This window comes from Natator depressus, chromosome 11 (genome assembly GCF_965152275.1).
Source record: "Natator depressus isolate rNatDep1 chromosome 11, rNatDep2.hap1, whole genome shotgun sequence".
Classification (NCBI taxonomy): Eukaryota; Metazoa; Chordata; order Testudines; family Cheloniidae; genus Natator; species Natator depressus.
Genome location: NC_134244.1, coordinates 73,043,131 through 73,055,600, shown reverse-complemented (window position 1 = coordinate 73,055,600; position 12,470 = coordinate 73,043,131). Strand labels below are relative to the sequence as shown.

Genomic DNA, 12,470 nt, shown 5'->3' with positions numbered 1-12,470 from the left:
GTCTGCCAATCCCACGAAGCGCCTCTGGACTTCTTTAGGTGCCTAAACCCCCTTGTCAAACTGGGCCTCCTTCCACAACCCAGAGAAACTCGTAAAGACTGGCTGGAGTTGATCACACTTCAAGAGTGTTCCTTTTCAGCCCCCTGAGCAAGGGGCAGGTCGTTCTCCTGTCAGAGATCCCAGCTCCGGGAGATATAAACACACACAGCAAGGGGTGCTTTCCATGAGCACAGTCACAAAGCGTCATTACCATCCTCATAGGGGAGATGCTCGTTAATGAGGAGACGGGAGCGCGCTCTTCTTCCTGCTCTTCTGGGCTCCCTATTTCCCACTTCTCCTTCGTCTCCGACGGCTCCTTCTTCGTCCCTGCAGCAGAAAGAACCATTCTTAACATTTTGCTTTTCCATGTCTTCTCCCTGGTTTCCAGAGGGTGGAAGCTGAGCACAGAGCCCTGAAGCGAATTGCCCCGGGTCAGACTGAAGGTTGTTGGCAGAGCTGAGCAGAGAACTCCAATCTCATGACTCTTAGCTGGGGGCTTTTACCACACGAGGCTTCCCCTTACTTAGGGGCCAGTTTCTTTTCCATTCTACTCTTCCTCTCCCCTTGCCCACCTTTCCCGTCAGTGACGGGCCAGAGGCCTCATTTTGCATTTTGCATTTGCATTCATTTTGCATTTGCATTGGGGCCAGAGGCCCCAAGAAGCAATGACTCAGCTCTGCTACGGTTCCCAGCTGTGACCTGCTGAGACCTCGGGAGCATTTTCCTGATGAAAGGGACCCGATCCAGGAGAAAAGAAATGATTTCCTCCAACGTCCAGCCTCTCTGTTCCCCTTACAGCCTGAAGCAATGTTAGTACTCCCCACCCCACAGGGCCAGACCCCCAGACGGGGGTGACCTGACATTGTCAGCTCTCCCCACCTCAGCGATGGACCTCTGCCACCCTCTCCAAGAGGATCCGGCACTAAATGGATTCCAGAGTCTGAGGTACCCATCACTGTCCCATGAGACGGCCCTGATGTGGAAGTGTAAGGGGTCTGTTGGCCCCTTACTCAAACTCAGTGGGGTTTTTGGTTGGCTAGGTCCCAGTCCCGAAAGGAAGGGGAAGGGTGGATGGGAAACCAGGACTCTGATACTGACAGACCTCAGGGGCCATGGGGAGAGGCCAACGCTCCAGGTCAGCCTGATTGGCAGGGCGGGCAGGCTAATGACGGAGTCAGGGGGTCAGAAAGGTCCCCATCCTCCACGCGAGCTGGAATTGCCTGGCTCAGGCAGCGTGGGGCCGAGCTAAGGAGAGAGCAGGGGCACGAGCTGAGCTGGGGAGCAGAGGCGGGCCAGCCAGCGGGGCAGAGACACAGCCCAGGGAGAGCAGACCCTGGGCTGGGAGCAGGGCTGCAGCCACAGAGCCAGCGGGGCCGGAGAAGCAGCCCCGGGGCTGGAGGCAGAGCAGCAGCATCAGAGCTGAGGCAGGGTGGAGCCGGAGCTCGAACAGTGGGGCTGGGGCTGGGGCTGGAGCAGTCTGGAGCTGGGTGCGGAGAGCAACTGGGGCCAGCCAAGGGGGGACCCTGGCAAAGGGCCCAGCGCAGAGAGACACCCCCACCAAGGGTCCTTGCAGGCCAGACTGGGAGGGGGATCTGAACCCGGCGGGAAGGAGGGTCCAACCCCACAAAGCCCGGAGGTGTGTGGTCACCCCCAGAGCAAGTGTCCGACCCGCAGCATCCCTGCAGCACAGCCAGGGCCGGAACTGCCCTGACGTTCCAGAGACGTGGTTTGTGATGTTCCCTGCCACAGAGCGGGGTGATGTGTTTTCCTTTCATCTTTCCCATTTTTCCTTATTCTTTTTTAAATTAATTGCTGATTAAATAAACTCTATTTGCTTTAAATCGTATGTAATGATCAGTGGGTCAGGGAAGCGCCCAGTGCAGAGAGTACCCCGGAGTGGGGACACCCTAGCCCCTGTCCTAGGTGGCCACAGCAAGGTTGGGGGTCGAGCCCCCCAGGAATCCTGGGCCCAGCCTTGTTGGGGTTACGAGGACTCTGCCAGACAGGAGAGTGGAAGGGGAGTCCTCCAGGGCAGGGAGGCCTCTGGGGAAAGGAAGTGGGAGCGTGGACTCAGATCCTTCCTCTAGCCCATTTCACCGGAGTAGTGCAGAAGCCAGGAAACTTCCCCACAATAGTGGGACCGTTCCCCTGCTTCCATAAGGCTTGTAGAGTGACTGGTGTGAGTATTCCTCACATGCTCCTTGCTAACCATGTGGTTTGTTTCCTCACCTGTAAGATCCAGTTCAACTTTGTCTTGCTTCTCCTGCAGCTTCTCCTCCTCTGACTCCACCTGGTTCTTGGCTGCTTTCTTCTTCTTCTTCTTCTTCTTCTTCAGGGAAAAGCACGTCCACCTTCTTGGAGAGGAAACCGTTCTCTCCTCATTGCTATCTGCCATCGAGTTGTCAGATTGGCTACAGACACAGAGTCTTTTCATGCCTGATAGGATCTTCCACGAGCATTTCCTTCTCGTGGGCTTCTCTGGCAAGGCCTGTTCTTGCTGGCTGATGGCAGAGCATGCCTCCATGGCTGCAGGTTGGACGAACACTGGGTTCACATGGCTCTCTCTGTGCTCCCGAGAGGTGAGTCTTTGAAAAAAGGAACGAAGTCTGGAATAGAAAGAAGGAAGAAATGGGTTTTTCTGTCCTACTCTAAAGGAAGGGAATTTGTGTGCGCAGGATTCCCAGATCCAAGAGAGTGGTCTTTTGAAATCATCTGCTCCTCTAATAGCCAGGACTGGTTCATACAACCAAGAACATAAGCAACAAAAGACTGGCCACACTGGGTCAAACAAAAGGTCCATCTATCCCTGTAGCCTGTCTTCCGACAGTGGCCAGTGCCAGGTGCCCCAGAGGGAATGAACAGAGAATCATCAAGTGATCCATTCCTGTTGCTCACTCCTGGCTTCTGGCAAACAGAGGCTAGGGAAACCATCCCTCCCCATCTTGGCTAATAGCCACTGATGGACCTATCCTCCATGAATTTATCTCCTTCATTTTTGAATCCTCTTATAATCTTGGCCTTCACAACATCCTCCGGCAAAGAGATCCACACATTAACTGTGTGTTGTGTGGAAAGAATACTTCCTTTTATTTGTTTGAAATTTGCTGCTTATTAACAAAGGTTTCAAAGGGGGCACTTGGAGTTGAACCAAGGACCATTTAATGTGCAGTCAAACACTCTATCGCTGAGCTCTACCCCCATGACTGGACCCAGCCCCAGGTGAAGACACTTGGGACCATGGTGAAAGAGGAATTCTTCTGGGGAAGTCCAAGGGCCCGTGTTATGCAGGTCAGACTAGATGATCAGGGCTGGCCTTAGAGCCTTTGAAACTGTGAATTTATGAACCTAAAGTTGCCTTAAATGGCTAGTATGAAAGTTGCTACTCCTTTCCAAGAGGAGATGCGTTGAGGTTTCCTTGGGGAGAGGCACCAGGATCCTTTGTCACAGCCTTTCTTGGACACAGCACATCACAGCTTCTCCCCTTTTGCTCTATAACAAGAAACCTCCACGCACCAGATCTGTAATCCCGTCCTAGCCCAGTCACTGGCTCCAGTTCCTAGCCTGACTCTCACCCCATGGAGCTCACGCCTCCTCTGCCAATGGACAGACATGGAAACAGCCAAGGTCAACTTCTGTTTTCTTTGCTCATTGCCTGGGCCTAGTTGCAAAAATGCTTCATTATTAACCCCACTCCTTTGTGCACAGAATGTTGGGACTCTGGGAACAGACAGGGCCAAGCCGAAAACCAAGACACCTCTGTTCCCAGAGAAGCCAGGAAAAGGAACAAAGGATTGTCATCTAGAAGGCTTGAGGGTCTGGATGGATGGATTAGCAGCTGCAAATATGTTGACTTATTCTCAACTATTTCAAAATCTGGACTGTAGTCGCATGGGGAAAATAACCAGTAAACTTTAACTGAAGGATTTCCCATACTATTTATAACGTCCAATCAGAACAATAGGCCACCCAAACAATGACAAAGAAATCACAGCGAGACCCATGACAAATTTAGGCTGCAGTTTATTTAAACCCCTTTCCTGGAAAGGAATTGCACGGGGGATTTGACACGTCTATTTTATGTAGCCCAGTGGGGGTATAGCACAATTTGTAGAGAGTTTTGAAGTCTCTCTCCATGAGATTATTTCTGAGAGAACTACCAAGATGGCAGCCAGGGGATGGGAGTGGAGCTGTGTCACTTTCAATAGCTTCAGATTTATTTTTTCTGCATATCTGAGCTCATTTATGTGTCTTTCAATCATGTAAATTCTGAGACCGATCTTGTCTCAATACACATATGTTAGACAATCATGACATGAGACAAAGGGTTTATATTCACTACTTGAAGGCAAGGAGTGCATTGGGGCAACTCCAAGGGAAATACTCTTGATGGAGCTATCAATCTAAATTCTAGACCAGTTTTTTATCTTCCCTTTAGGTTATACCCATGGAAATTCACCCATACTAGTCTGCTGAAAGATAAAAGCATCGAAATCTGCCTCCAAAGACCGGGAAAGGCTGAAGCAGACGGAGAAGGGAGAGACGCCCACATTCAAATCAAAACGGAACGCTGAGACCTGGCTGTTGCAACGCTGGCCCCACCCGTCCCTGCCCCGGGGGAGCCAAGCTGAGCCTGAGAAGAGCCAGAACTGACCAATGAACATTGCCAAAGAGCCCCAGTAACACGCCAGCAACCCCCATCCACCACCCCCTCCAGCCCCCAGCACCTCCCGCCCAGCGGCAGCCCCGCCCGTCAGCGCCTCCCCCTCCCTCCCCACTCCTCCCGCCCGCCGCAATCGGCTGTTCTGCCGTGCGCAGGACGCTCTGGTGGGGAAGGGGCAGGAGCGAGGGCATGGCAGGCTCGGGGGAAGGGGCAGGGGCCTTGGGGGAAGGGGTGGAGAGGTGGCAGGACCTGGGGCAGAGCAGGGGGTTGAGCAGTGAGCACCCCACAGCGTATTGGAAAGTTGGCATCTGTAGCTCCCGCCTCGGAGTCAGCGCTGTGCAAGGAGCCGCGTATTGACCTCTGACGAGCCGCATGCGGCCCCGGAGCCCCAGGTCGGCCACCCCTGCCCGAGGGGAAGGAGGCACCAACCTGTCATGTGCGATCGAAGGAGCAGGAAAAGAATCTGGGAATTACCTTCTGTAAAAACTCATCTTTTGTCGAAAACCTGTGGAAAAAGCTGATGCAAGAAGTTGTTGACAGAGGGATAGTCCGCGTCTCTCAGCAGCTCCTTGGGTCACCAGCCGTTGTCAACCAAGCCAGTTGGCAGACTGAAGGCAGGGCAAGAATGCTGAGGCCGAACAGTCTTTGCTGTTGGCATCCGTGACCTCACAATCAGCTTAAGCATCAACACACACAGACCCCCCCACCCACCCAGAGAGACACGCACACACAGAAGCTGGTAACATTTACAACATGGAGAGATGCACCCAAACTCTCGAGGACTTTTGATTTGGGGGAGGGCATCATCGGCGCTGACTGCATGGGTGTCCCGGGGCTGGAGCACCCATGGGGAAAAATTAGTGGGTGCTTAGCACCCACCGGCAGCCAAGCTCTGCCCTCCCCCCAGAGCATCTCCCGCTGACCAACTCCTCCCGCACCCTTCCAGGGCCTTCTGCCCACCACAAAACAGCTGTTTGGCTGCATTCAGGACGCTCCCATTTGGTGCGGGAGGAGCAAAGCCATAACTCACCCAGAGATGTGATTTTATTAAATAGTTCGGAGGCTCAGAAACACGTAGAAAATGTTCTAAGGCTCTGAGCTAGTGAAAGTGCCAGTCACCCAGAGAGCAGTGGGAGCAGGTCCAAGATGTAGCAAAGAGGGTTTCCTGCAGGGAGAAGGGAAGCAGGGAGATTGCAGCTCTTTGGGACAGAGACTGTCTGTTCTGTATGTATGCAGCACCTGGCACAATGGGGCCTGATACCTGAGTAGGGCCTGGACACAGTGCTAATAAAGCAAGGGCATTTGTTGAATTACTGAAGTGCCCTGAGTCCCCTGAGTGGAAAGGTGGCAGGTGAAGCAGGGGCAAACCCTAGACAGATGGGATCTGCCCAGCCTGGGGCAGCATGTGCGGGAAGGGGAAGGGGAAAGGCCATTGGGAGTGTTTCCACAGAAGCCAAGAAATCAGGGCACCAGCCCTAGCATGGCTGAGTGAGGCTGTTTCCTGCGAGAGATCTCCACAGACAGCATTCGCGGGCAGGCTGGGAGGGATGGCCTGGATTCACTTTGGAGTGGATCCAGTGTAAATGAGACTAGAATTGTCCCAGAAGGGCCCAGATACAACAGTGACAGACACTGTAGGTGGAGTCTGTGAATAAATAAATTAGGTGCATTATAAAACAGTAGTAAAATCATCCCCCTGCTCTGTGACCCCAAGTCTGACCTTGTACCTGTCAATGGGGCATCATCACTGAATGGGGGAGCTGTTAATGAGGCGCCACAGGGATTGGCTGTAGCCCCCTCACTTGTCAACTTTTTAATTAACGATCTGGAAGTAAGCATAAAATCACTGCTGATAAAGTCTGTGGCTAACACAGCTTGGAGGAGTGGTAAATAATGCTAGTGACGGGGCCGTTGTATGGAGCAGCCTGGATAGTTTGGTAAACTGGGATTAGTAAGGAGGCAACCTAGTGACAGAGGATGTGGAAAAAGCTAATGTACTCAATGCTTTTTTTGCTTCTGTCTTCACTAACAAGGACAGCTCCCAGACTGCTGCGCTGGGCATCGCAACATGGGGAGTAGATGGCCAGCCCTCTGTGGAGAAAGAGGTGGTTAGGGACTATTTAGAAAAGCTGGACGTGCACAAGTCCATGGGGCCGGACGAGTTGCATCCGAGAGTGCTGAAGGAATTGGCGGATGTGATTGCAGAGCCATTGGCCATTATCTTTGAAAACTCGTGGCGAATGGGGGAAGTCTCAGATGACTGGAAAAAGGCTAATGTAGTGCCAATCTTTAAAAAAGGGAAGAAGGAGGATCCTGGGAACTACAGGCCAGTCAGCCTCACCTCAGTCCCCGGAAAAATCATGGAGCAGGTCCTCAAGGAATCAATCCTGAAGCACTTAGACGAGAGTAAAGTGATCAGGAACAGTCAGCATGGACTCACCAAGGGAAGGTCATGCCTGACTAATCTAATCGCCTTCTATGATGAGATTACTGATTCTGTGGATGAAGGGAAAGCAGTGGATGTATTGTTTCTTGACTTTAGCAAAGCTTTTGACACTGTCTCCCACAGTATTCTTGTCAGCAAGTTAAAGAAGTATGGGCTGGATGAATGTACTTTAAGGTGGGTAGAAAGTTGGCTAGATTGTCGGGCTCAACGGGTAGTGATCAATGGCTCCATGTCTAGTTGGCAGCCGGTGTCAAGTGGAGTGCCCCAGGGGTCGGTCCTGGGGCCGGTTTTCTTCAATATCTTCATAAATGATCTGGAGGATGGTGTGGATTGCACTCTCAGCAAATTTGCGGATGATACTAAACTGGGAGGAGTGGTAGATACGTTGGAGGGCAGAGATAGGATACAGAGGGACCTGGACAAATTGGAGGATTGGGCCAAAAGAAATCTGATGAGGTTCAATAAGGATAAATGCAGGGTCCTGCACTTAGGACGGAAGAACCCAATGCACCGCTACAGACTAGGGACCGAATGGCTAGGCAGCAGTTCTGCGGAAAAGGACCTAGGGGTGACAGTGGACGAGAAGCTGGATATGAGTCAGCAGTGTGCCCTTGTAGCCAAGAAGGCCAATGGCATTTTGGGATGTATAAGTAGGGGCATAGCGAGCAGATCGAGGGACGTGATCGTTCCCCTCTATTTGACATTGGTGAGGCCTCATCTGGAGTATTGTGTCCAGTTTTGGGCCCCACACTACAAGAAGGATGTGGATAAATTGGAGAGAGTCCAGCGAAGGGCAAGAAAAATGATTAGGGGTCTGGAACACATGACTTATGAGGAGAGGCTGAGGGAACCGGATTGTTTAGTCTGCAGAAGAGAAGAATGAGGGGGGATTTGATAGCTGCTTTCAACTACCTGAGAGGTGGTTCCAGAGAGGATGGTTCTAGACTATTCTCAGTGGTAGAAGAGGACAGGACAAGGAGTAATGGTCTCAAGTTGCAGTGGGGGAATCCGTGACTTCCAGAGACCTCTGTGACTTCAGCTCGTAGCTCCAAGCGAGCCCCCACAGCTGCCCAGCCACTGTGAGCGGTGTGGGGACCCCGCAGCTGAACTCCCCATGGACAGGTCACGGGCTTCTGTGAATTTTTCTTTATTGCCCGTGACCTGCCGTGACTGTTACTAAAAATATCCCGGACAAAATCTTAGCCTTACCCATGGTTAAGTAGGTGAGGGGAGGGGGGAAAGGTGTTACTTGTAGAGACCCAGAGATACAGGCATGAGGGACAGCTGGCTGCCTGGGGCCCCATGCCCATGGAGTGTCCCAGAAGACAATGGCCATTCCAATTGCCTGGACATTGGGCACCAAACAATAAATGACCATGGACGGCCCACCCTCCATGGGAAGCCAGCCAAGTGTGCCCAGCGGGAGGACAAAGGATTGGGCTGGGGTTCTAAGTGTGGGCATCTGGAGGCAGGAGAGCAGCTTGTGGGCTCGGACGACAGAGGGGACAGAGGGCTCCGGGACTGACCCAGATGGACCTTTCCGTTCTCTGTGTTCACTAAGCACTGTCTGCGCTGTGTTCCAGACATGTCAAAAAACAGGGAGAGTCAATTATTTTTTATAAAGGTCCAAATTTCTTGGTCAAGGCATAGTCAAGGTCCAGACTTCAGAGAAAATAATAAAAAATAATAACAATCATGATCATAATAAAATAATAAAAAGATTTCAGGATCTGCTCGAAAGCAGCTGGTGGTCCAGATTTGGCTCGCGGTCTGCCTGTTGACTGCCCCTGTAATAACCCCCCGTGCTTTCACAATGCTGGTTGAGAGTCACTCCAGGGTAAGGAAGTGGGGGTACATGGCTCCCTGGGGGCCTACAAGTCTCCCTTGGGTATCTAACTCAGGTGGACTTGCTGATGTGAAGCAGGGGTGTTGAAGGCTCTGAGATTCAGAGTCAGGAGGCGGTGAAGTCAGGTGACTTTCCTCATTGGAAAAAGTGTGACCTTAAGGGGGTTGCCACACTAAAGAGCTCCTCCCAGGGACTGTTCAAGAGCACCAGACCTATGGCAGGGAAACCGCCTGGAGATGATGGTGCTGGGGCAGAGTGGGCCAGGCCCAGCAGCTCTGCCGGGGAGCTACCTTGGAGCTGAGGTCACTTTTTCAGAGGGTTGGAGAAGGGGGACCTGCTCCCACAGCCTCACTCTGCTCAGTTATCGCTGGGCACAAACCAGTGACCCCAAACCAGCCCCCAGAGCCATTGTCTGTTTGCAGGAGCAAATCCTGAGCCGCCTGCAGCATCTGTGGGAGGAGACAGAAGAGCTCCTGGGCCTGAAATCTGACTGGGACAAGGAGAGTGAGAGGCTCCTGGTAGGTGCCCTGCCCTGCCCGGCCGCTTTGCACAGGGGTGTCAGCGACAGCAGCAGGGGGTCTCTGCGCTGCTTGGGGTCTGGGTCATTCAGAAGGTTAAAGGGTTTCCAGGGTCGCTACAGGGAGACAGGTCAGGGTCATTGTAACCAGTGCAGGGCAGCTCTGCTCTCAGGTACCTGGTGTACATCAGGAGTTACCCCACCGAAGTCAGTGGGGTCAGGGTCAGACTCCTCTGGGACCCTGGTGTTAGTGCCCACTGGGGCCAGTGGGTTTACACCAGGGTAGCTGGGAGCAGCCTCTGGCTCTGTCTCTCTAGCACTGGGAGTGGGGGCCAGAGGGAGAGGCCAGTAAAACACTGAACAGACACAGATGTGGCAGGGGTCGGGGCGGAGCGGGGGAGACTTTTGCTGATCCCAGGGTTCGAGTGTCAGATGTTCCAGTGATGCCACTGGGCAGTTTGGGAAGCACCATTTGCCACGGCCTGGTCTGCACTTCACTCTGGTGCTGGGACAGTGATGGGGACGGGCTGGGGGTTGGTGATTTTGGGTCACATTTTTATACTAGCAAAAGCTCTAGTGTAGCCACAGTGACTCTGGCAAAGATATTGAATGAAAGGCTCTGTGGAGCCCGGACAAGGCTTTGTCCCATTTCCCATGACACCCGCTCTCCCCGTGTCCCTGCCCTACCCCTGCGTCTCTCTGTGCACCCCAGAGGCAGACGGAAGTGGAGCGGCCGCTGGTGGTGTCCAAGTGCGAGGGGCTGCGCCAGTTTCTGGCTGAACAGGAGCGCCTCCTCCTGGCCCGGCTGGGAGAGCTGGACGAGGAGATTGGGAGGAGGAGGGAGGAAAATGCCACCCACCTGGGTGAGGAGATTTCCCGGCTCAGCGCCCTGATCACAGAGCTGGAGAGGAAGCATAAGCAGCCGGTGCTGGAATTGCTGCAGGTGAGACAGTGTCAGATGCGCCCAGAGCCCAGTGCAGGGAGGAGACGGCCCCTGAGTCACTCGGGCTGACAGGGTAACTCAGTGCAGGGAGCACGGCCCGGGGCGTCTGCAGGGCCAGGGGCCCAGGGCTGCAGAGAGACAGGAGTTTGGGCTGTCGGGGAGGTGGGGGGAGGCTGGTGAAAGGCTGTTCCAGCCCTGGGCTCAGCACAGAGGACCCGGCCGTCCCGTCCCGTCCCTGCGGAACATCTGGTGTGAACGGGGCTCTGCGCCCACTAGCACAGCCCTTCAGTGCTCCACCCCGCTGGGGGAGCAGCCTGTGGGGCCGGGGCTGGGGGAGCAGAGTGACCCCTCTGGGGCAGGGGGCCGGCTGGGCCATGGGCACTGACTCTCTGCTCTGTCTCTCCTTCCCCTCTAGGGTGTCAGAAGTGCCGTGAGCAGATACATCCGGGCTCCGTCTGCCCCCACGCCTCGTTGTGCTGGGAAAGACTCAGGGTATGTCTACACTACGAAATTAGGTCGAATTTATGAAAGTCGGTTTTTTAGAAATCGGTTTTATATAGTCGAGTGTGTGTGTCCCCAGAGAAAATGCTCTAAGTGCATTAAGTGCATTGACTCGGCGGAGAGCTTCCACAGTACCGAGGCTAGCGTCGACTTCCGGAGCGTTGCACTGTGGGTGGCTATCCCACAGTTCCCGCAGTCTCCGCTGCCCATTGGAATTCTGGGTTGAGATCCCAATGCCTGATGGGGCTAAAACATTGTCGCGGGTGGTTCTGGGTACATGTCGTCAGGCCCCCGTTCCCTCCCTCCCTCCATGAAAGCAACGGCAGACAATCGTTTCGCGCCTTTTTTCCTGAGTTACCTGTGCAGACGCCAGACCACGGCAAGCGTGGAGCCAGCTCAGCTCACCGTCACCGTACGTCTCCTGGGTGTTGGCAGACGCGGTACTGCATTGCTACACAGCAGCAGCAACCCATTGCCTTGGGGCAGCAGACAGTGCAATAGGACTGGTAGCTGTCATCGTCGTGTCCGAGGTGCTCCTGGTCGCCTCTGTGAGGTTGATCAGGAGCGCCTCGGCAGACATGGGCGCAGGGACTAAATTTGGAGTGACTTGATCCGGTCATTCTCTTTAGTCCTGCAGTCAATCCTATTGAACCATCTTATGGTGAGCAGGCAGGCGATACGGATTGCTAGCAGTCCTATTGCACCGTCTTCTGCCGAGCAGCCATGAGATGTGGATGGCTTGCAGTCCTTCTGCACCGTCTGCTGCCAGCCAAAGATGTAAAAGATAGATGGAGTGGATCAAAACAAGAAATAGACCAGATTTGTTTTGTACTCATTTGCAAACACACACACACACACACACACACCCCCGTCTAGGGAACTCATTCCTCTAGGTCACACTGCAGTCACGCACAGAGAAGGTGCAGCGAGGTAAATCTAGCCATGTATCAAGCAGAGGCCAGACTAACCTCCTTGTTCCAATAAGAACAATAACTTCGGTGCACCATTTCTTATTGGAACCCTCCGTGAAGTCCTGCCTGAAATATTCCTTGATGTAAAGCCACCCCCTTTGTTGATTTTAGCTCCCTGTAAGCCAACCCTGTGAGCCGTGTCGTCAGTCGCCCCTCCCTGCGTCAGAGCAACGGCAAACACTCGTGCATCCGAGTTGAGAGTGCTGTCCAGAGCAGTCACAATGGAGCACTCTGGGATAGCTCCCGGAGGCCAATACTGTCGAATTGTGTCCACAGTACCCCAAATTCAACCCGGCAAGGCCGATTTAAGCGCTAATCCACTTCTCAGGGGTGGAGTAAGGAAATCGATTTTAAGAGCCCTTTAAGTCGAAATAAAGGGCTTCATCGTGTGGACGGGTGCAGGTTTACATCGATTTAAAGCTGCTAAATGAGACCTAAAGTCCTAGTGTAGACCAGGGCTCAGAGCCCAGGCAGCAGACCCAGCATCCCGACCGTGGGACGGTCTCACCCTCTGGATCCAGCCCCCCTCCATCCCCATAGCCCTGGG

The 12,470-nt window shown here is 53.6% G+C and overlaps 1 protein-coding gene and 1 pseudogene across 1 annotated transcript in view; both read right to left on the bottom strand.

Moving 5' to 3' along the window:
• The window catches only part of LOC141995772 (zinc finger protein RFP-like), a 41,231-nt gene extending 40,846 nt beyond the window's left edge, over positions 1-385 (bottom strand). The window contains exon 1 of the mRNA XM_074967159.1: positions 251-385. Coding sequence (XP_074823260.1) covers positions 251-385 — 135 coding nt within the window. The remainder of the gene's footprint in view (positions 1-250) is intronic.
• Positions 1-12,470, bottom strand: part of LOC141996210 (butyrophilin subfamily 1 member A1-like) — a 660,168-nt pseudogene that overhangs the window by 355,692 nt on the left and 292,006 nt on the right.